General features: G+C 42.6%; 1 protein-coding gene across 1 annotated transcript in view; it reads right to left on the minus strand.

Moving 5' to 3' along the window:
* Slip1 (SLo interacting protein 1) overlaps positions 1-25,632 on the minus strand; it is a 200,212-nt gene that overhangs the window by 4,941 nt on the left and 169,639 nt on the right. The window contains exons 3-10 of the mRNA XM_080269808.1: positions 25,546-25,632; positions 13,526-13,801; positions 9,869-9,967; positions 7,273-7,373; positions 6,184-6,364; positions 4,361-5,173; positions 2,216-2,638; positions 757-894 (exon numbers count right to left, since the gene is read on the minus strand). The exon at positions 25,546-25,632 is cut by the window's right edge and continues 84 nt beyond it. Coding sequence (XP_080125934.1) covers positions 757-894; positions 2,216-2,638; positions 4,361-5,173; positions 6,184-6,364; positions 7,273-7,373; positions 9,869-9,967; positions 13,526-13,801; positions 25,546-25,632 — 2,118 coding nt within the window. The remainder of the gene's footprint in view (positions 1-756; positions 895-2,215; positions 2,639-4,360; positions 5,174-6,183; positions 6,365-7,272; positions 7,374-9,868; positions 9,968-13,525; positions 13,802-25,545) is intronic.

A 25,632-nucleotide genomic window follows, 5' to 3' on the forward strand; every position in this document is an offset into this window, starting at 1 on the left:
AATAGGCATGTTACAACTCTGCACCCTTTCCACTGCACTTCTTCACACCACTAAGCAACGTCAAATAAGTCATAACTGAGCAAAAATCTGGATCTAGTTAACATGAAGGTACAGTGATGATAAAGTACTCTGTATCAAGTTAATACACACACACACACAGTTCCCAGTACATTATTTAAGTGCAACACTGCTGGGCCGATTCTTTGCAAGTTAAATTACCCCTCCTGAGTCACTGTTTTATAACCAATATAAACTATACCTTCGTATGAGGCTTGCAGCTTGCCCATGCAGACTTTCACTCTGCCTCATATGTGGTCGGCTGCTCAGCAAGGGTTAAAGTATATCTATCCATTATCTAATCCTTTACTATGTCATCAGGGGTGTAGGACCTGGAGCCAGGCTACTTAGTCCTGACACTTCAGGTGAGAGTGACCAATCACTTGCCCCTCTGTGCCATTATGTGTGCAATAAACTCCAACTACCCTTCAGATATAAATCATGGTGGGTCACATCCAACTGCAGTGCCTAATCTTGTCCACCATACACACACATGATTGTTGTTACTATACAACTTGAAGGATTTCCTAGTCCACAGCAAACCATTTGCCTCATCATTCAATGTACTCGCCTGAAGGTAGAACCACATCATGGCAAGATGATGGTGGGCACCCACTCCTCCACAGTATATACATTTAATGTTGGGGGGGGATTGGATTCCCGTACTAAAAGTTTCCTTAAGAACAAGAAAACTCTTACCTTCATTTCCGACATGGCATCATCATCAGTAGTTAAACCAGCTCGCTCTTCATTAATCTTTAGTGCTCTTTCCTTTAGAATTTTGTTTCTCACAGGCCGTTGAGTGATGTACCGTGTGCCATCAGGGCGGCGCTTAACCTGCAGTGTATAATGCAGTATTAATACAATACTGTATACCAACTACAACACAAAAGCAAAAAATATTCATCTGCACAATAAGTCCATCCATCCGTCATCCAATCCTACATTGCCTCAAGACGAAACCCTTCACTATAAGAATGTCTTGTGCCGAAGGGAGAATGTAAAATAGTCATTCATTCATCATCATCATCCAATCCTACACTGCCCCATGAGAAGCATAGGAGCCTGGGGCTAGGCAAGTTGGTCCTGACATTCAAGATGAGAGTGGCCAGCCGCACTTATCCCTGAGTGGCATTATGTGAGCAATAAACCCCAACCATCCATTGGATATAAACCTTCACCGGTTCAATCCGATTGGAGCGCTGTAATTACTCACTAAACCACCAGGTGCCAAAATTTTGTTATATGGTTACCACCCAGTGTAGTAAATGGTTTCCTGGTGTACAGGAAACCATTTGGCTTGTCACTCAGTGTAGAGTCACCCACATGCAGAAGAAAGAATGAAGGAAAGACAGAAGACCCACATGCAGAAGAAAGAATGAAGGAAAGACAGAAGACCCACATGCAGAAGAAAGAATGAAGGAAAGACAGAAGAGGTCGGAGGAAAGGAAAGGGCAGACACCTGAACGCAGGATTACAGATATTGCCATTACTGTATTTAACACATTTTGTATGAACAAGCATATATTTGATCAACAAAGAATACATTTATCCTCTACTGCACCTTAACTGTCAAAAAAGTCTAAAAAGTAATGCAATGTTTAATAAGCAATTCTTGTATATGAACAGACAAACTATTGAATCACAACGTAAATTCATCCTACACTTAAACCCTTGTCAATACCTCTTCATTACATGACACGTCAACATAACTGTATGTGTCCCTCAACTTCCTCTTTATCCGAAGAAAGGATGGTGAACAGCAAGAGAAGGGCAACATCAGCTTGCAGTCCACTGGTTTCACATCCAGATGATCCTGGGGCTACAACCACTCCTGCTAATTACTGCTACATCAGGAAACAAAAGAGAAATAGCCTACCAGCAGTCCACTGGGTTCACATTCATATGCCTCTGGCTACAACTGCTACTACAGGATGCATAAGAAGGGCAACATCAGCTTGCAGTCCAATGGGTTCACATCTAGATAAGCCTGAGGCTACTATATTATTATTATTACTACTACTACTACTACTACTTCTGCAACTAATACCAATAAAACAGGTCTTGTTTTTAAGCTGAATAAAACTGTTTCATAATACCAAGAATTGTCTAACATGTACATCACTTGGATTTAAGTGGTTAACAGGTGTAGTCTTACCTTCCACTCCATCTTGACTGGCTGGTCATGGGGTGTTCGAGGGGGGGCCCTTGGTGGCAAGCCACGGGTGGAGGTGGTAGGTGTAGATGGTGCAGTGCTTTCTCTATTGAGTGCCTGTCGGAACAACTGCTGCTGGAGCCATATGGTTTGCTGCAGGTTGGCTGCATTAGTGTACATGGTCTGGGCAGGCAGGAAAGTTACATAGTTTCGATTGCTCTCGCTGTCAGGGGCCTTGTGGGTTGGTGGATGGGGTCGGGGGTGAGGGGTGGTTGCTGCACTGTGTGACTGACTGACCTCGAGGCTGCTTCGCCCAGATACACTAGTAGTTTTATGTGGCTGTGAGGATTGGAGGGGTGGGAGCCTCATGCATCGGCGACAGCTATCACAGGATATTGCGGAGTATGTGTCCGACTCCAGACTCACCTGCAAGAGATAAGGTTTACATAATGAAAATATGCATCAAGGTAACTTGTTTCTGCATGCAGCTTCACTATATATATATATATATATATATAAAATGTACAGTATATATATATATATATACATCCATCCATCATCCAATCCTAAGTTGCCCCACAAGGAGCGTAGGAACCCGGGGCTAGGCAAGTTGGTCCTGACATTTAAGATGAGAGTGACCAGCCTCACTCATCCCTGAGTGGCATTACATGAGCAATAACCCCAACCACCCTTTGGATATAAACCTTCACCGGCTCAATCCAACTGGAGTGACGCAATTACCCACTAAACAACCAAGCGCCATAATTTGGTTATATGGTTACCACCCAGCATAGTAAATGGTTTCCTGGTGTACAGGAAACCATAAGGCTTGTCACTCAAGTGTACAGTAGAGTCACCCATAGGCAGAAGGAACTGTAAAGAACGAAGGAAAGAAAGACGAAGGTGGGAGTGTAAAGTCACCCGTAGGCAGAAGGACATGGAAAGGAGAGACACCCGAGAGCAGCACTACATTGAGTGAGTGGATGGTGAGTGCCCCCACCTACCATAGGAAAGGACAGACACCCAGGAGCAGCACTACATTGAGTGTGTGGATGGTGAGTGCCCCCACCTACCATATATATATATATATATATATACAGTATATACTGTATATATATATATATATATATATATATATACATACACGAGTTTATATATATATATATATATATATATATATATATATATATATATGCATCCATCCATCCATCATCCAATCCTACGTTGCCCCATGAGGAGTGTAGGAGCCCGGGGCTAGGCAAGTTGGTCCTGACATTTAAGACGAGAGTGAATATATATATTTACTTATTTTGTGTGTGTGTGTGTGTGTGTGTGTGTGTGTGTGTGTGTGTGTGTGTGTGTGTGTGTGTGTGTGTGTGTGTGTGCGCGCGCGTGCGTGCGTGCGTGCGTGCGTGTGTGTGTGTGTGTGTGGATTTAACACCATCAAATTGATGCTGTCACTTATTTTAGTATTAAAGCTTTAAGTATCATGAATCCTTCTGTGCATGGATTTTATGTCTGCATAAGAACAAAATCTGCATTCCCTTCAGTAATACAACTCTGAATTTTGAACTTTTTCAGTTTGTCAGTAATGATAACACAGCAGAGTAGGCAATTCTGAAACTTGAAGTGCATGCTATAATAGCTGGGTTCAAATTCCTTCATCTCCCTACTAGTCTGTTGTGGTACCTGCAGCCTTATGGGAATATGGAAAATATGGCTGGCTGTGGATGAAGGTATTAATATCTGAGCTTTGTGTAAGCTGGTATAATTTCATGAACCACCACCACCACCACCACAAAAAAGTGGGGGTGGTTTTTTTTTTGTCTTGTGCTCCTCTATACTATATATATTTCATCTATCGTACCTAATCAGCAAGACACAAAAGTAGAGTACTATAAAGCTGCCAGGTTTAAAGAAGATATTATTATTACTTTTTTGGGGGGAAACATACTGGTAATATGCTCTGGCACACTGGCTGTAGGGCACAGAATTGCCATACTGAGCGAGTCAGAGAAATGTGTAAGGACATAGCCTGCAGACACTTCCATCCTGTGGGGGAGTCACCAAGATAGGATAAGACACACAAGATACTATTAGTACATAAATACTGCACATAAATACTCTCAAGTGCTTATTCACACTCACCTGGAGTGACTGGTCATGTGTTGGGGGACAAAGTGTAAGAGTGGACTGTCTGAGTGAGAGGTCCTGGCCCAGACTTAGTTCGAGGGTATGAGGGGGACGGTGTGTGCTTCCCGTGGAGTCTCCAGTGTTGTATGCAGACGAGGAGTCGCGTTCTTCCTGGGGGACATCTGGACGTTTACTGGCTGGAACACTGACAGGGGTTGATGTTTTAGTGGGCGAGGATGGATGTGGATTCTCCCTCATCCACTTCTCCACTGACTGTTGCTTCTCAGCTGCCCGTCGCTCTCTTACACTTCCCCCACTGCTACTGCTGGTACCCCCACTGCCTCTACCACCACTCCTGCCTGCTTGCTGGGGTTGTGTCTGCAACTGTGGTTGTGGCTGCTGGGGCTGTGTCTGAATTACCTTTTGACCTGGCTGCTTATTAGATTGTGTGCTGGGTCTAGGGGACTGCTGGTGACGACCCGCCCTCCCCGGTTCATAAGGTAAACAATAGATTGGTTCATCAGATTCACTCACGTCAGGGATGGATTCATAAATATGTTCTGATTCCGAGCCAGTTGGAAGAGGCGTCTTGGCTGGAGGACGTCCAACTACACTTTTACTTCCCTGGCTGGACACACTCTTACTCCCTTTTACTTCCTTTGGCTGCTGCTGCTTCTCCAGTGGTAACTTGTAGGTGGGGTCTAGTTCTCTTTGGTGAGTAGCTTTGTGGGTGGCTTCAAGTTTTTCACACTCCTGGGCAAGATCAGCCATTTTCTCATCCAAGGCCACCATCTCCCGATCCATGGTTGAATGACCATCATCTTGAACCTATATAAGTAATTAACATAGGTCATTTGGTGAGACATTCACTGGAGATAAAAATTCAGCAGTCTTCAAATTTGATGATGCAAAGCTATGACACCAAGCATTTAATTACTTTATTAATGAATATGATACTTATGTCTTATGTTAGCTAAATGATACAGCTGAGATGTTATTTCAACTTCAAAGAACAAATGGAATGCTTTAGAGCTAAGCTACATAATTCAATAAGTACTTCAACAACTGCATAGGGAAGCTGCCAGAGGTTGAGCAGCATGGAGAGCTGCCACTAGGTGACCAAGGCCAATGCATGCAAGCATGCTGGAGCCTTTATAAAAATACAATATGAATTAGATTATGCACTGTTTTCTTACAGGATTTTTGTCTTAAATTTTTTTTCCCCCCATCTTTGAACAGATTTTACTTTAACATTCAAGGGGTAACATACTGTACATCTTTTACACACCCTCTTCCTACTTGAGCACTATCGTATGTTGAATAATATTATTTGGTAGCATCAAGAAAATATAAATTAATGGCACTGTAGTGAAGGGGTTATAACAAATCTAAGGCAAAGCATTTTGATGGATATGAGAAATAGGAGTACTGCTGGATTACAGGACATCTCAGAAGAGGTATGAGGTGGCTGGGAGTGGATAACAACAGAAAGGAAGAAGGTAGGTGGGGCATGAAATGGTCTGAACATGCTGAATGGATGCATCTGCCAAAATGGGTGAAGAGGTGTAGTAGTACAGAGGTACTAGGCCATCCATTGAGAAGATGAACAAGGATGACATGGGACAAGGTGGTGTGTGCTGACTTTGTATGTAAATGTATTACTATAGAATGAGTGCTGAACACACCAAGGTGAGTGTTATAAGGTCAACCAGTTTGACGCGTGCTACATGGAAAACATACAGTACGTAAAACCAAAAATTACAATATTACAGTATAACAAATCAAGGTTAAAATGAGAGTCTAGAGAGTTATAACAAATTTAGGAGTCAGTTTCTTACCTTGACTTGGGAACCATGAGATGAGGTGGATGAAACTGAAGAAACCTTTTTCTTGGCCGACCTCCTCTCGCAGGAAGAGGAGGAGGAAGATGATGATGATGACCTGGTGGAGGTAGGGTGGTCTCTGCTCACCTTTCTGGCATCACCACTGTTGCTGCTACGGCCTGATAGTGCCGGTGACCTGATAATAATGGGAGAATAGAGAATGACAGACTGAGGAGGAGGTGGATGGATGTGGTGGAGAGGTATAAGAGTGGCAGTTAGGTAAAACTGAAGGATGTGGTGGAGAGGGATAACAGCAAGGGTCATGTAAGTTGGAATGGGATGAGAAGGTGCATAAGTGAGGGTGGGGTGCTCTGCTCACTTTTCTGGCCTTGTCACTGTTGCTGCTGTGGCCTGACAGTGTCAATGACCTGACAGACACAATAACAGACTCACATGACATGCCAGTGGTCCAACAGTTTCAAAGTGATGTACAAAAAAATAATTTAAATTTTCTATTTACATTCTGAAACCATCCATTCATCCATCATCTAATCCTGTGTTGTCCCCTGAGGACCGTAGGAGTCCATGGCAAAGGCAAGTTGGTCCTGACATTTTGAAACAATGTGAAATTTTTCAAAATAATATCCAGTAATTTATCACCTATGCCCATGCATGCTACATTAATTTTAATCAAAGCACCAAAATGAAATACATTATCCATTCTGAAATACCGGCCTTAAGATAATACTTGAATCGTAACAACACTCAGTGGGAAACCACTGATCATCAGGTATCGGTTACCTGGTACTTATTTTTATCGTGTACTAGAAGCCTTCACTTCAGATAATTCAAGTAACTATGAGTGTAGGTGAGACATAATATTAAATAATGATAGAAGGGTTAGATGAAAGTATGGATGAAAGAAACAATAATAACTTCTGATTTCCAAACAACCTGGTAACAAATCATGCAACAACTCGTGAAAAATTGGATTTTAACGTTAAACTTTTCTCCTCTCATAGTTCGTTATATACAAATGGTGTACTGTACAGAAAGTTTCCAGAGGCTATGAAGATATCACCCAGGATTTTGTGTAAGACTGACCTGCTGGTGTGGAACTCTGAGTTAGCATCCAGAAGCTCCACTTCCTCCTCCTCCTCCACCACGTCCTCCAAAACTTCACCTTCTACAAGGTCATCCTCATCCTGTAAGGTGAAAATAATGTGGTTAGATTAAGATGATTCTGCCAAGTTAAGACGAATGGAGAAAGTGACTGGCTGTGGAGGGTCACAGGTATTAATGTCAAGGGAAGAATGCCCAAAGGCAGACCAAAGAAGAAATGGGGTGATGTCCTGCAGGAAGAACTTTACAATATTCTCTCTTTTTCAACTCTCTAACCATTCATTTCACATTAAATTGTACGTATTGCAGAACCAAGGTAAAACAACACCCTTCTTCCATTTGTACAACGGTGTCATCATACAACTTCATCTTAAAACTGTTCAAAGATACATTTTGTAATATCTGGCACAACAACAATTCATGGTGTAGCACCAAGCTAATTTTTTGGGGGTAAATCCCGTTTATTGGTTAACCCTGCTTGTTTTGGTTCAACAAATAATTTACTTGATGTTTCTCCAAAGGTTAATGAACCTGACAGAAGCAAATATAGTTAATGAATACAGTTTCTACACCACCACTGCAGGTCACCTTTCCACAGTTGCATAAATCAACAAACAATAATAAAACATACTGTATTGAAGGTGGTAAAGCAACAGTACACATATTATGGAAGAATGTTTTTATCAGTTATATCAGTCCTTTAAAGCTTTTACTTTTGTCCTTCTTAACTTCATTCTTTCCTTGTCCTTCTGCCTATGGGTGACTTTACATTCCCTTGTTTGTCTGTCTTTCCTTCATTCTTTCCTGTTCCTTCTGCCTACCTGTATGGGTGACTCTATACTTAGTGACAAGCTGAATGGTTTCCTGTACACCAGGAAACCATTTACTAAGCTGGAAGGTAACCATATAACCAATTCATGGCACCTGGTGGTTTAGTGGGTAATTGTGGCACTCCAGTCGGATTGAGCTGGTGAAGGTTTATATCCAGGGGATGGTTGGAGTTATTGCTCACGTAATGCCACTCAGAGATGAGTGAGGCTGGTCACTCTCATCTTAAAGTCAGGACCAACTTGCCTAGCCCTGGGCTCCTACGCTCCTCATGGGGAAACATAGGATTGGATGATGATGATGAAAACTTTTACTGCAAAGCCAAAGTAAACATTATATATATATATATATATATATATATATATATATATATATATATATATATATATTTTGACTAACTTCTGAAGCACACAACAAAGATACTGTACTTTAAAATATTTATGGCCTCCCTATATCTTTGCTAAGTGACCTAGCTAAAATGGGGATGCAGGCTGATTCTACCTTGATGTTGCTGCAACACCAGGTTTACCTAGTTGTGAACCCAGTAGACTGCAGTAAATTACCCACTTCAACCAGTTGCTCCCAGGGGTCATTGTTAGGTTAAATTGAGGGTCTGTTCATGTTGTGATAGTGTGATTAGTAAGATGAGTACCTGTGAGAGAGAGAGAGAGAGAGAGAGAGAGAGAGAGAGAGAGAGAGTGTTTCTTACCTAATTGTATCTTAACAGGAATGAGTAAAGCTTGTACTGTCCCATGTATTTAATCACTTTTATCATACATATCTTTAAATTTATGAATTGTTTTGGCACAAACTATTTTGTTTGGTAGTGCATTCCACTGATCAATTGCCCTATTTGAGAAACTGAATTTCCTTAGGTCTTGTATCATCTCTCAGTTTATGTAATTTTTTGCAGTGTCCTTTTGCTGATGCTTCCCCATAGGTTATATACTCATTTATGTCTATTTTCGCTTTCCCTGAGACACATTTGCTTAGCATTATCATGCCTCCTCTATTCCTTCTCTCGTGTAGTGTTGGTAGACTCAATTTTTCTAGTCTTCCTTCATAGCTTAGACCCCTTAAGCTCGGTACTGCAGTGTGGGCAAAGTGAACTGCAAGTTGTACTTTGTTAGCCATAGCAGGGAAGGGTGGTGACCGCACTGCGGTCTGGGTAAATGCACTGACGTCTTGCACGGTAAGGTAGTTTTCAATTGGTAGTGCATGAAGGATGTAATCTAGTTGGAGGTTTTACATGGGTGTGGTGGGTATGTGTTTATGTATGTGTCTGTAGGCTGCTTTCCTGTGGTAGTGTTAAAGATACTGGCTGGAGGACCTGTGAGGAAGATGACCCAGCCTGTGAGAGAGCTCCAGCTGGGACTACAAACAGTCCTCACCTCTTCCCAAAAGGAGGATGGTGGGCTACAGTGATTAAATCTTAAAACTATGAATGATCAGTTCATAAAAATCTATCAAAGTTTGTTTGTTTTTTCTTCCTCTTAGTAAATCAAGGCTTAACCCATTCAATCTGATGACATTTTAAAGTTTATTCTTGCTACCACCAGATGTTCCTGCATTTTTTACACAGCTGAGACCTCTGCTTAGTAAAGAAGTTAAATAATGACTATATTTAACCTGTATCGTTTCATTTGAACCTCTCCCAATCAATCTCATGAAGACAATCACCTGGTAGCTGCAGTAGTTAAAAAGTCCCCAGTATGAATAGGTTAAGCATATGAATGTTGCCATGACTTACATAGTACTGTGTTCTGGAGACGAGAAGGCTAACTTTGGTGCCACAGCTGGCAAACAGTTCCTCTGTCTGACTCCTGGTGGTCAGCTCTACACCATTGATCTGAAATAATGCAATACTTAATCAGAATTGTAATCCTTCCAGTATAACGATGGGGTAAGGCAAGGTCTGCAAAGCAAGGCTAAATCAATACCACTAATCTGCAACAATGCAGTACAGCATTCTAAAGTATCATCATCCTCATCATGACTTCATTTTCGCACCTACAGAAAAATAAAAAAAATGCCCAATGAAATGAGTCAAACTTTCATTCAAATCCCTGGAATCCTGATTACCTCACAGGTATACCCATCTGCACACATTTTTGTTGGTATTTTTCTTAATAAATGCACTTCACATTTTCTCCCTGATTTAAAATTATATTCATCACAAGCTTATACGAATTTCTCAAAACGATATGGATAAACTACTGTGTAAGATGAAAATAATTACTGTATCAGAGTACAATAAACCCTCTCTAATTTGGATTAATTGGGGGGAACCCCATGTCAAAATATCCAAAAATCCGATTTATAAGGGCACATCCATGCTCACCAAAACATGGCTTGTTTCACAAAAACATTGAGCAGAACAGTACTGCACCCAGTCCCATACCATCTGCCACTGCCTGCCTCAGTGTTACGTGGATGGTCGCTGTGACAAGGGTTTCACTGCTTATTTCCTTGCTCCTTATGTCCTCTCAGAACTCTGAGCATGTGGTTCCAAACTAACTTTACTTAGGCCTAAGCCCTCTGAAAATGCTATGAACACAAGAAAAGCATTTACTCCAATATAAAATTGTTGCACGAAGTGATGTGTGGTGTAGGAGTTTAAATGCAAACGATCAGACAGATAAAATGAGTCGGATGTTTAAGATGTGGATAGTTTCCTTGTTGGAGACAAAAAAAAAAGGGGGGGGGCAGTAATATTCATGTTTTCATTTTTAGTGCAACGAGTGTGAAGAGGAAGGGGAAAAAAAGGCTTAGTGCCTGACCTTCGTTATAAACTGACAGTCTTTGGTCGAGGAAATTCGGTAGCCTATGTGAAAATGCAGTGTTCAAGTAAATAGGTAAGATAATTATGTGAGTTCAATTCTTGTTAATTATACTGTCATACAAATTATACTGCTTGGCTGACTTGTGTATAATTCACAATTACTGCATTCCTGTGTATCTGAGAAGTGAGAAGTACGCAATCACTCCGTGCTGATGACTTTAGTATATTTTTTTTTTCCTTTATTGCTGATGACTAATGACTTTCAAAAATAGTTTCACACTGCATTTTTTTTTCTTTTAATCAGTGAGCTGAAAGTGATTCCTGGCAAAATATGCGTGATGCTGGGCGGCCATTATTGACGTGCTGGTTAGGTCAGAAGTTTTTGCTTGAATGGTAATGAGGACTTTCAAGAGGCTTAGTGGCAATCCTTGGTGGCTAAAATTTTCATGGGGAGTATTAGGGGGCAGGGTAAAACTAGTTGGTTAGGTCAGGTTAGAAAACACTGATGTGTCCAATCGGCACATCAAATGTACAGTAAACACACTATCTTGGGTGTCTTATGACAGACATATTTGTAATATCTTCAAATATACTGTTAATGAAAAATATGGGGCTCCTGGAACCTAACTCCCTATTTTACATGTAAATACTGTATATGACATGTTTTAGCGCAAAATTGATTTTGTACAAGGTTCTGCATAACCTATTTCATGTTGTGTGAAAACTGTATTATACTCGTGTCACTTAAATTGGATTTGTATCCTGAATTAAAATTATTTGTCCGACATCCAAAAAGACCTGATTTATTCGATATCCGAGATACAGGGATCTGAAATAGAGAGGGTTTACTGTACTGTACTGCTCTGTAATTGTTTAAACTGGTAATTTGTGCTGCATCAGGTTCATTACAACATAACTAAATCCACCAGCAAAAACATATTCTTGTATCAAATATAATTTACAAACAGTTCTCACTGAGTTTTGCATTTACTGTACATAAATCCTGCCTTGCAGTAATATATTCATATTAAACTGGATGAATAATCATACTACTGTACTGTAAATGTAAGCTAAATCACCCTTCAGTCCAGAAGACATTTATTCCATGTCTTGCTATGTACAGCTGATTTTCTTCAACCTCGGCAACATCTCTAGTAGTGAATGGCCCTGTCTGGAGACAGCAAAAATAACTAATAAATACTGTACAGTATGACACGAAATAAAGGATTTCTGTAGCTTATTCGTATCATACTGTTTCTAGAGCCCAACATGCTTGCATGCATCAGTCTTGGTCACTTAATGACAGCTCTCCATGCTGTTTTATCTCAGGCAGCCTCCCTATTCAGTCCCCTATTCCTGAGGCCACACTGCAAGACCTTGTCCCAGGTTTTTTCGGTCTGCCTCTCGCAACCTTTACCCTTGACATTCATTCAGTGACAAAATGTTGTAGTACGGTAACTTTGGATTCAGTTTTTGTGCTTCTGCTTGCTATGCTCTAAAGCAGCGTTTCCCAACCTGGGGGGTGCGCCCCCCTAGGGGGAGCGTTTGAGATTGCAAGGGGGGGCGTGGGGTAATCAGAGTTCAACATAGCGCTAGGCCAATCAAATGCACACATGGTATTCCCACGGCTGGATTAAGCATGTGGGAGGCCCGGGGCCCGCTTGGAAGGGAGGCCCCCTTTCCAACTCCCCCAATGGCATACACCACAGACTGGTAACCTAAATCCTAATATATAAATAGGACACTTTTAGTTAGGAAATACTAAACGGGGACTATTCATCCAATGCTGTAATATGTAATGCATAAACACGAAATGAAATGAACACAAGTTGTTCTGGTGGGAGGCACCCTCTTGGTGGGTGGCCCAGGGCCCGGGCCCCTTGGGCCCCCCCCTTAATCCGGCGGTGGGTATTCCCAAAGATATGTAGGAATAAGAAACTTTGATGGGAAAACTTCATAATCGTCATTTCAAGCAACCACATGTAGTGTTGCCATCTAGTGTCTTAAGCATCCATATGGAACAGATAAAAGCATCATAGTTTAGGCGTCAGAGGGGTGGCCCGGGTGGGAGGCATCATGAATGCAGTCCTGACCAAAGGGGGGCGCAGTGCTAAAAATTTTGGGAACCTCTGCTCTAAAGCCTTTTACTAATTCATAAGCTACTATAATATGCCCATTTTTAAAATATTAACCTTCTGATTATCTGCAAAACATAAACAGCTACAGCCGATAACTCCTTAACCAGTACATATCTGGGGTTCTGAACTCATGAAGAAGTCAAACCCTCTTGAATATTACTAGTTATGGTACAGTCCTGATCTGACAAATATCCATAACCTCTTTGAGATCAACTGACAGCCAATCTTAGTCAAACTTAAGACCTGATTTAACAAGCAGAAAAAATCCTACCACATAATTAAAGTTCATCAAGTTTCAGGCAACTACAAGTCGTGGATGTGGTCCAATGCCAGCAGGTGAAGACTAGTTTCTCTGATGCTACCAACCTTCAAGATCTGGTCATCAATCCTACACTGAACAACCTTTGCTGGCCCATTCCTGTGTCATGGAGTAGCCCAGTTCTGTTAGGTAGAAGCAAACTGACTGCTCCATAGTGATGTTACCAACCTGTAAGATCTGATCACCAATTCTGAGCCGAGCATCCTTGCTGGCAACAGTTCCAGGTTCAATCTGTGACACGAGCACCTCCGTCACCAGCCCCTTGTACCCCTCACATTCTTCTCCCTCCTGTGTGTGGGGTCCTGCTCCACCTCCTCCTTCATCCTCCCCCACCCCCTCATCATGGTCAGTGGTGTGGTGGGGGGGTGGGGGGGCCGGGGCAGTGCTGTAGTACAGGGTTAGTCCGAGCTTTTCCAAGGGCGACTCCCGCTCCAAGATGATTTCCTGCGAACAAAATACGTATTTAGTACTCTCCGAAGGGTGCTGACACTCCACGTGGATTTCCAGAGAAAGACCCTATATTAAGTATTTTATTTGCTTGGGAATGGCTTAAAAATGACACAGGGAGGGCTGATAAATTATCAAATGAAAAGACCTAACATGCTAACATGGTTAATGGTCTCTAAACATAGGGTAAACATGATGTATGGGCTGCTGTGAAGGCGTGTGGTATGAAGAGGAAAGCTGGACCTTAGGATGTAACAGCTACAATGAAACTTGACAATTAGTCTGTAGCAAAAATCACTCCCAAACCCCATGATGTCTGTGATGTAACCACTGAAACATGGATCCAATTGACTGCATTTGCCTAACATGCTACTAGACCTTTTGTAGAATTCATCGTACACAGCTGTTTTCTCTATGACTGTCTTGAATACATTACTGCTCAGTGCTCCGTCTGCAAACCCATGGTGGTCTTTAATTATCTACCTTTCACTCCCTACTCTCATTTAAATATTACCAGCCAAGTTACATCATAAGGTATTCTGTCTCATACAAAAGTGACTAGCAAACATTACGTAACTCTCATACATAAAAATACCTACCTAACACCAAACTTCGCACCTGACCAACACCAACCGCCTCGTGGCCTCCTCCGCTTCTTACTCGCATTTTATCAACATTCCTGTCTCTACTCAACATTCATATTTACTCGAAAAAATGCACTTTCCAGACCCACAAAATTTACAATCAGTAACTTACAACAATGCTCCTGTTTTAAAAATGAAATATATCACCAACACATCCAAACTCTGGGTGGGCATTATCCCTCTCTCCTAGTTACTTCCACATTCCCTGCCCATCCAGGTATCACTGCAATTTCGACCACACTCCAAACAGATCATAAGAATTGCAATATTTCCCCAACTGCAACGATTTCTTAAAACCTGACAAACTCATCCTTTGCCCGCGTATGTCCGTTTCGTCACCATACTTCGTCTCGTCACCACCATATCCCGTTTCGTAAATAACCCGTTTCTTCATCAATTTATTAATTATACAACATTCCGTCACCAACCTGACAAACCTCTTTTATATTACTGATGCAAAATGCTGAATTCGATGGTATTTAATTCTTGCTATGGACAAACTAAGAGTCTTCCAACTTCAATAAAATATCGTCCTACCGTGAAATAAAAGTATGAAATAATGAATATGTCACTAGGATGAAGACGTTAACTACAAATGAAAACTGGTTTTTATAAATATATAGTTAATGGAGGCACCAAATCGTGTGGGCAAACAACCTCAAAGGCAAAATATATTTTTGTGAACGTTTTTTTTTTTTTTTAATCCGCAAAACGCCACCAGATGCCATTAAACTGATCAAAGCTAGCGTCTGTAAAAGGGATGGGAAGGGGGGGGGGGATCCTCTCAAAACTGTGATGGCAAGACAAACATTACAAATCACGGCGCCGAACTATTTATAAAAGGGACTTAGGGGCTGATGAATCGAAGACGGGCTCGCTCCCCAACAAAGGGTAGTGTTTCATGTGGCTTTACTATTTCGTAACGCCTCTACCATAGAGATTTACCTTGTCGACTACACCTTTTATCCCTTTGTGCGTTACTACATCAAAATATGCCGATATCAGAAACATAGAATTTAAAATGAATGGCATGATAAGAGGTGCTAGCGAAATTTCCATAGCCATTTATGATCAGGAGACTTGCTCACCAACAGTCTCTCTCCCAGAATGTAGGGCAGCAGTGTAATAATGTCATACTGTACTTTGCCATCGGACTGTAACATGAGAATAACACTCGGATATGAAGCTAGTCAGGAAGTACCATGGAAATAGCGTAAAGCCAAAGTATTTTCTTGCTGTCATTGAGTTGGAACTTAATATTAACACATCGACCTACTACCAATACTTTAAGAATAATAATAATTAATAATAATAATAATAATAATAATAATAATAATAATAGGTAATAATGGAGATGGAGGGATAAAGGTGAAAGTGTACACCAGAATGATGTGTGCGTGAGAAGCGGCAGTTTGAGGAGTCTAGTGGGTTAGAAGCACCACCAATACCTTGCCCAATGCTACCATACCTCACCACATCTTCACTCCAGTCATCACTAGAGAGAGAGAGAGAGAGAGAGAGAGAGGCAATTTTTCCCTCCCCCTCCCCTCCCCTCCTTTCGTTACATCATTCACCCTCATTATTGTACCCTCTCCCCCCTTGTTACTTCACCCCCTATGTATGAATCTTAAGACCTTTAGGGGTACTACTTATTGTAACTCCTCCCTCCCCCTCGTTACTATATACTCCCTTCCTTCTCACTATATACACATTCCCCTGCACTGGTAAGCTGGCAGTGTATTGGTTGGCACATCCAGCTAAGAAGTCAAAGAACCCGAGATCAGCCTACTTCCCAAGCTGGTCATACTTGTTTACCCAGTAGTGTAATTTGGGACCTGTATGTCTAATCTCTCTCTCTCTCTCTCTCTCTCTCTCTCTCTCTCTCTCGCTACAGGCTCACGTGGGGGGTGAACCAGGTGGACTGTAGGTTAAAAGTCACCGTTTTCCAGTCCACCATCCACCTTTCCGAGGACAGGAAGCAACCAGACTTAGCTAAACCTGTGCCACCACCCGCGTCCCTCTGGCGGTGCGGGAGTTAATTATGTGTGTAACCCTCCTTGGCCAGGTGCTGAATGGCCCCGTATCCCTCCATTTACCTGCTGTCGTTAATTACCTCCCTATCCGCCGCCTTTTTCATCCCTCTTTAATTAGCTCATCCCCATTCCCCCTGAGGTATGACAGTGTTAGGGCAGTTTTTATTACCATAACAAAGGTATGCCATATTTTGGAATCTTCCCGCCCTTGGTAGTAGACTTAGCTCCTTAAACCACATTATTTTTTACTGTAGTCTATCTCTAGATGATTTTTTTTTTTTTTTCTGCTTTTGAGATGATGTCTTGTATAGAAGTACATTAAGGTCATATTTCACCTCTCCAGTGCACAATATTTTGCCCAAACTAAGAAAATAATGTAATGGTACCAAGAATGAGAGAAAATGCGACACTGTAGTTAAGGGATGAAACGTTAGCTTGTCTTTTCATGGAATGGTGTGGTCTTCGCTTATCTACAACCGTCAAAGTCTACGGGAGTGAAGCACCGCGTTCGAAAACTATAAGTGAGAGGCAGAAGGACCGAGCCGCTCCTAGTGATGCGCCAGTATCTATAAAAATAATAACTCGCTCAGAAAGAGGTGCCATAAGCCTAAAGGTCAGTTTTTTTTTTTTGTGTGTGTGTGTGTGTGTGTGAATAAGTACCGAGACCAGACAGAAAATTAACTATTAAAGAAAAGCATATCTTTTCCACTCTGCATGACCTCCACAAACAATTTACTTTTATTATTAATGAATTAACATTTTTTTTTTCAAGTCCGCCATGACAGCAACAAGACTCCAACGGCTTCTCAATTATCTCGCGTCAAATTATAACCGTGAAGCTGCCGGGACGCGTCGCGGGAGGTCATCACGGGCGGGAAAAAAAAGAAAAAAGAAAAAAAGAAAAAGAAAAAAAAAAAAAGAAAAAAAAAGAGGAAAACTACGAGGCCGCCGCTGTGCCTCTAATCATCAGCCATTTCTGCAGACGACGGGACGCCTGGCATTTTTCGCGCGCGCAGGTCGTGTCGGTCTGGCGGCGTTCCGGATATGTGCGGATTTACGCCGGATTCTCCTCTCTTGCGCGAACTCATAATTTTCCCTCGAATTATCTACTTAGGGATTTTTTTCGGGAGGGGGTCTGGGTTATACAGTGGGGGATGAAGGGTCTATTTTAGGGACTGGCGAGGGCTGGGTCTTGCTGCAGATTTCTCGCTGATCTCTTAAACGGTTTGAAAGCTTTCCACTCCCGACCGCCTCTCTCTGAAGTACTATGTTACTGTCTTTTGTTTTCCTTTTTCTTATTATCTAACTTCTCTTAACTCATATCTGACTTAACACTTTAACGATGATAAGGCGTCAATCACGCATATGGCTACAGAAAACTTAAGAAAAAATCACCACTCACGTAATTAATCTTACAGCGTCCACTTGCACAGGGCGTATTGTCATAGACCCCCCCCCCTACTTCCCACTACAATATCAGCTCGTCTCATCCATTTCAGAATCACTATTTTTTTCCTTTTATCCTACGCTCCCACCGGGCACCTACTGCTGGAGGATATATTGAAATAAACCTTCACTGCACTCAAACCACTCACCCTACAACAACCACTTTCAAAAGGGTATGTTTTCCTGCCACAGCCCTACCGCTCATGTACCTCCAGACCGTCCCACTCACTCCTATGCTCACCAAACCCATTTTTTTTTTTTTTTTTTTTTGTCCCCTGCCCTTCTGACGGTTTCTTGGCAAGATGTGAATTACTGGGTCAAAAAAATACGTTCTTCTTCTTACTGCCTCCATACAAGAACATAGAAAGACTTAGAAATACTGTATATATGAGAATTCAGGGTAGGATTAAGGCACAAGGGAGGTATTTCCAGTGATAGGATAAAAGTCAAATGGGTTGGGATGGTTAAAAAAAAAAAAAAAAATGCAAATACTTGTCAGTGTTGTGGCAGACCTTGGAGCTGCCTTGCACTATGCCACACCCTGCCTCGCTCACTCCCTCACTCACACTCTCACTCACGCAGTGTCCCTTTTACTCACTCGATCACTTGAACACAATCTCTCTCTCTCTCTCTCTCTCTCTCTCTCTCTCTCTCTCTCTCTCTCTCTCTCTCTCTCTCTCTCACTGACACATACCACTGCCTAACACTGCACCAAGCGACGAGAGAGAGAGAGAGAGAGAGAGGGAGAGTGTGAACCAATACTGATACAGATGGGAAAACTAGAAAGCTGTGTGTGTGTGTGTGTGTGTGTAACAATGGTAGAAGTACAGCAGGGCCACACCACCGCCGCTCACCAACCCGTACGTAATGAGTCGTCGTCTTTTTCCGGGTCGCGCAATGGGCTGTGTCGTTTCCTCTCATTCTGCCTTTACTTTTATTACTTAAAATCGTTCCGGCTTTCTCTTTAAAATTCCCCTTTGTTTCTTTAACCTCCCCCTCCCCCCTCTCTCTCTCTTACACACACACACACACACACACACACACACACACACACACACACACATCACATTTTACGACTCCAGATAAACAAATATAAAATCAGGAGCAAAAACATAATGAAGACTACAGCACCATGAGACGGTACACACACACACACACACACACACACACACTATGCATTCATTATACATAAAAACTAGATAAACATAACCTAGAAGCATAATTTCTCTCTCTCTCTCTTCTCTCTCTCACACTTCAACACGAGACACACGCGACGTAATTCATCTCCTATCAAAACAAACACCAACACGAATGCTAAGTGGGAAAGAGATATTACATTCTGAGAGAGAGAGAGAGAGAGAGAGAGAGAGAGTGTTATTATTCCTAAGAAACATATCACTCTTAAGCACAAACACACACGCCATTACTAACACAAAATACTAAACCCCTTCAATATGAGATGCTTCTGACCTGGTGACAATTTCCGGACAGAGAAAAATTAAAATAAGATCGTGTTAAAAAAAAAAAAAAAGTTAATGTAGATATGAAGACAGGAAAACACGAGCCCAACTCAAATCTAATCTCTCTCTCTCTCTCTGCGCAACACCCGAACCTCAGGAAGCAACAAAAGAGCCATAATTGCGTGGTGCTGTGAGGTAAACAATGAAGAGTGAGCATTATGGTGGCGGTGAGCACCCACTGGAGGCTTGTGTGGTCACGTGATGGATGGAGGTTTGTTCACTCACCACGCCACAACCACAACTAGGCTCACTCTTAGGTTTTGTCCCCCCCCCCTCCTCTCTCTCTCTACCACAATAAGTATGTGTTGGAGGTGGCCACCTGAAATGTGCTGTTTGGAACGTGCTGGTGAGGCGGAGACAGACTGAGGAGAAGGCGGAAGCAGGGTGAGGGGAAGGAAGAGGAAAAAGGGGAAAGGTGATAGTGAGGAGAGCAGTACGGGGGAGAAAAGGGGAAGAATAGACAAGGGGATAGGATTGTGGATGTGGAACGGGGGGATGGCATAAATACACAGGGGTATGATGGACAATGAGGGGAGGGTGAGGGGGGGTTGGTGATGTAGGATGGGGAAATGAGGGGAAGGAAATGGATCTGGCAGAGGTGGGGTGAGGAGTGGAGAGAGTGGGGGTTGTGATGGAGAGTAGCAGGGAAAGAAGGGAGAAGGAGGGGAGAGGTGGCTGAGATAAAAGGGATATGAAAGAAGGGTTACGCTAGAAGACGGGAACGGACTCGATACAGAAGGGGAAAGGAGGGAGGGGGTTGGGTGCGGAGGAAGGGGAAAAGGGGGTGGAGAGAGGGGGAAAGTAGGTGGAGGAAGGGGGTTTGGTTAAGGGGAAGGGGAGTGAAGCCCCACCTTGACTGATGGTCCATTTCCTATCTCTCCACGGTCCAGTTTTCCCGCCTTGTTTCTCTCTCTCTCTCTGGTGTGTTATCAGTCTCTCCATCTCAGTGTTCCCTTCCTCATATATTTCTCTCCTATCACCCACATCCATCTTCCTCTGTACCTCACTTCTCTCCCTTCCTACTTTCCTCTTCCTCCTCATCCTTCTCTTCTACTCTGTTTTTCCTCCTCATCCTCTTCATCCTATTCCTCTTGCTTTTTCGTCTTCTTCCATATTTTTCCCTAGTTGTAAGTTAACCCCGTCGCAGCATAATCAATCACATCTCTCCCATATACTGGAATTTGAGACATTTTCACTGTACCCAAATCGTGTGTTCTTTCCCCATCCTAAAGTCAAATCACGTTTCATCTTCTCCTGAATATTATTATAAGGTGAGTCACATTTCCGCCACCATACCCGCGTACCATGTTCTTCGCCATCAGACACCCAAGTCGCGTTTTCTTCCTCATTAGAAAGCAAGTCGGCGCCGCTGTCTCGTTAGAGTCAAGTACATTCCTCGCTGAATTTCTCGTCTGTTTTCCCGGCTTTTTCTCGCCCCGGTCCCGTCCTCTGTGATCCTCTCTCTCTCTCTCTCTCTCTCTCTCTCTCTCTCATACCGCCTTCAGGATTTCTGCTCACACCATTAACATACCTTCCTGCTTACACCAATAGAACACCAGTCTATGCTTAACACCAACATAACACCAGTCTAGGTTTATGCTTACGGGTACACCAGAGAAATTTTAAGATATGCCTGAACAAACTACTTGCCCCATTAATAAGATTTTTTTTTTTTTCAATTTCAACTACTGCTACACGACTTTACTTAAACACTCTGAAGGGGTGGCACCATCATCCCTTCAGTACGATCCTTTCCCTCCAATCCTATTAATGACAAACAGTATCTCTATTCCTACCAAAGCCAAAAATAAAAAATCTCTTCACTCCTACCAATACCGGACAATGTTACTTCCTGCCAGGCCCTGAAAACATAATAATACCTTTCTGTTTACATCAACACAATACCACCACCACACCACCTGCACCACAACAATAACAGATAAAAAGGCTTAACTTTCACCACAAAAATACAGCGAACATTTCTGCGATCACCACAAAAGTACCTGGTGTCAAGATGTGTCCTCAGATAAAGCCACGTGTTTCAAGACCACTGATAATTCTCTGACACCAATAACTTCTCGCAAGGGTGATGTGATGTGGATGTGACTGAAAGTGTTAACAGAAATACTTCTGAGATGGTTTGGCCGTGTGGAGAGGCTGGAGAATGACAGACTGACAGGAAGGGTATGTGAGTGAAGTGGTAGGGGAAAGAAGGAGAGGGAGACCAAGGATGAGATGGGAGGATGGAGTGGACATACACATATATATGAGAAAGGGGCGCGAGCTAGATAGTCAGTGGCCACCCCTTACGGGATTAAGGAAGTTTGGCAATAGATGGATGGACAGAAGTGAAGAAAAACGCCTTGTATAAGCTTGAATAAAATACCCGATTGTTATCTACAGAAAAAAAAGGGGGGGGGGGTAATCAGAATAAATATCAATAATCAGTTTACTCAAGAATTCACTAAACAAAATCGATTGGTGTTAGTCTGAATGAAATATCTACGTCTGTCCAAAACGGTGACAGGGTTTACGAAGACAGATTTGACCACGTGGAGATAATGGAGAATGAGAGATTGACTAGAAGAGTGTATGTGAGTGAGGTGGGGTGAGGGAAAGGGGAGAGTGTACAGTATGTGCGCAAGGTGGAGAATGAAGAGAATGGGAAGACCAAGGCTGATGAAGGGATGAGTGGAGAAGGATGAAGGGAGTGTGAGTTGGGGATAGGGCAGGCTGATGGCACACAACAAAATGACATAGAGGCAATATTCGTTTGTATTATAGGTTTACTGGCTATATGAAGATGCATTTTAGTACTCCGAAAACTGTAATTATTGTATCGCTAAAAAAAGAAAAACAATAGTCAGCCTAAAAGAAATGAAAAATAGAAAAAAAAATCCGTAAGCGCATTAATCCCTTCAGAACGACGAGCCTCTGCTGAAAATACGTCATGGTAGTGATGGGGAGGGGAGGGGGATGAGAGAGAGATAATTAAAGAGAGAGGAGATGAAAGAGATAATTAAACAGAGAGGGGATGTAAAAGAGATAATGAGAGAGAGGGGATAAGAAGGAGAAATGTGAGGGGGAAATGAGGGAAGAGAAACAGCCCTTGAATGACCTAGGATGCCATGAAACCCACAGCACCGAAGAGACCCATTTCAGCACCTAGTTAAATATCGCTGACCCTACGTGAGGTGACGCTAGGGGTAACACACACGCACGTTCATAATCTCTCTCTGTCTCTGTCTCACCCTTACACCTTAAAAATACCACCCACACAATGACATAAACTACAGTACACTTCACACCCACACCTGAACCCATACCCACTAACACACACACACACACACACACACAAAGCACCCACGCGTCTACGGCACAATTGAACGCTCTAACAATTGAACGCTCTTGGGAGTGAAGGGTGAATGGGAGGGGGTGAGGAGGTGAGGAGGGAGGAAGGTGGAGGGGTTAGGAACGGAGGTGAAGGGGTTAGGAACAATGTCAAAAAGCACCTACTGGTTGAAGACGGGTTTTTCTATTATTTCAGCTAACGCCAGACGATTTTACTCAGCGAAATCACTTAGGCTGAAAATTTATAGTGACAGTGAAAAGGGGTGGGGAGAGAAAGCGAACGACGAGAAGGGACGCGATGAAACAGAGTGGATGAGAAATGGGGAAAATGGGATGGGGAGGGGAGAGGGAGAAGGGAAGAGAGGGGTAGAGGTAGGGAAGGGAAGGAAACAAATGGAAGGGAGGGAAGGATGAGCCAGTTTCTCTACACTTCCGCTCCCCTTCCGAACCTCAGTGGATGATAAGTCATGTTGGGGGGGGAGGGGAGGGAAAGAGAAGAAGGAAGGCAAGGGGAGGAGGTAGGGAAGGGGTAGAGGAAGAGAAACAGGAACTGGGAGAGAAAAAGAGGGATGAGAAAGAAAGGAAAGGCAAGGAAAAAAGGGAGGGAGAGAAGGGAGAGAAACACTAGAGAGGAAAGGTGAAGGGAGGAAAGATGAAGGGAGGAAAGGGGAAGGGAGGAAAGGAGAAGGGCGGAAGGGGAGAGAAGGTAAAAGGCGGATAGGGTAGAAAAGAAAAAAAGCAAGAGGTGAGGAAGTGAGAGGTGGGGGAGAAACGGAGTGAAGAAAGCAAAGGAGACGTGGGGAGAGAGGGAAAGAAAAACTAAGTTCACAGCTCCCCCCCCTCCTCCTCCGCACTCTCTCTCTCCCTCTCTCTGCCTTCACCAGGGTCCGGAAAGGGAGCGGAAATAGGAAGAGAAATTTTGGAGTCTTAGTGAAGTGGAAAGGAGGAGCAGGAGGAGGAGGAGGAGGAGGAAAGAACTGGGGAAAAGAACAAAGTGATGAGAGTCAGGAAGTTTTAAGAGATAAAAATGATAGGCTGGGACGCGGAAGAGATGTAAACACACACACACACACACACACACACACACACACACACACACAATGGGGAGTCACACAGCTCTCTAAAATGTGGGTCAAAACAATACAACAATAGGCAGAAGCAACGACCTCTGTATCAATAACCTGCTTCACGTAAACACAAGCCTCATATTATACCGGTAAGATCGTAGTCTCAGGCTTCGTTGCACCTTTTCCTTAGCGATTTATTTAGCATATTATACGTTAACATTTTACTGCATGTAATTTATGTGGTTTTAATATCGACACAAATTCCATTCATAACATCAGAGGGGATATTGTTGTGTTAAGTGCAGAATTAATAGCCAAAGAGAACGTTCTACGAAAATTCCAAAGCAAAGAAGCATTGCCCAACACAAAATCTAGGTACTAAGTAAGAGAAAGAATCCTCAGTCTCAATACAGTACCTAAAAATCTATCAGTGCAAGTGCAGTATAGACAAACAGACAGACAGATAGCTGGATAGACAGAGAGGTAAATATAGATAACAGACACAGATGATTGACTGCCCTGCTGACACACATACAAAATTCCATACATAAAACACATCAATAACCACAACACACGGGCCTAAAAAATAAGCACCACAAACGCTCACCGCAGTATTAATTTGGAGAGGGAGAGAGAGAGAGAGAGAGAGAGAGAGAGAGAGAGAGAGAGAGAGAGAGAGAGAGAGAGAGAGAGGAGAGAGCATTAACTTATCTATCACTTACTACAGCGTCGGGTTTGCACGTGCCTGACATGGGTGTGCAGGTCCACATAAATATACACGTTCATGCCAGTAAGAAGGATCTAAATTTCAATACTCTTGTTAGAAAAAAAAAAAATGAAAAATAGAAAGTAGACGGACTTACCTCAATAACAATCTTTAAAAAAAAAAAAAAAAAAAAAAAAAGGTAAAAGCACCTACTTCAATTTCAATGTGAAGGAAAAAAAATCATGAACATAAATGAGGTTGAAGTATCGACCTCAATATCAATCAACTGAGGGAAAAAAAAAAATGGTCACAAAATCAACATTAGAGGATGCTCACGACACCGCAACACATGGGGAAAAAATAATGAAAAAAAAGTACATACACCGACCTCATAATCAGTCTGTTGAGGAGAAAAATGAAGGAAAAATCGTGGCCACAGAATCAACTGAAGAGGGTGCTCACGACACAGCAACACTAAAGTAACCTTGACCTTAAACTCTGACCGCTGTGCACCAGAATCGAATCACATCTTCCCATCCCCACAAACAATACACAGTGTCATTATGGGCAAATTTTGACCAAGCTGTAATAGGCATTCATAAGATAACGCAGCAACCTGAACCTTTCACCCATGACCACAATGCCTGACCTTCCATCAGTCTAAACCAAACTGAAATTAATTCTTCCCATCCCCACACCGAACGTATTTAATAATTTTGATCCAGATGAAGTCAGACGCTGATGAAATTCAATTAACTCTGATACAGGCACACACAGAAAATTGACTTCATCACAATAACTACACCAGGAACGTCGCTAACATGAACGAGCAGCATAACTACTGCAATATCAATCTTGTGCTTTAAATACAGGTTGTGTGGCTGTGACGGGCCACTGGGAGAGCTATGGTCTCCACTGGGTGAATTGAAAATATCATGGCCACAAAGTCAACAGGAAGAAGGCTGATCACTCACCTCAATATCAATCTCGTGCTCCAAGTACTGGCTGAGTGACTGTGGCAGGTCTCCGGGGAAGATGTAGTCTCCATCGGGTGAGTCAGA

This window comes from Coenobita brevimanus, chromosome 38, assembly GCF_032717465.1.
Source record: "Coenobita brevimanus isolate Jiangsu-jjx chromosome 38, ASM3271746v2, whole genome shotgun sequence".
Classification (NCBI taxonomy): domain Eukaryota; kingdom Metazoa; phylum Arthropoda; class Malacostraca; order Decapoda; family Coenobitidae; genus Coenobita; species Coenobita brevimanus.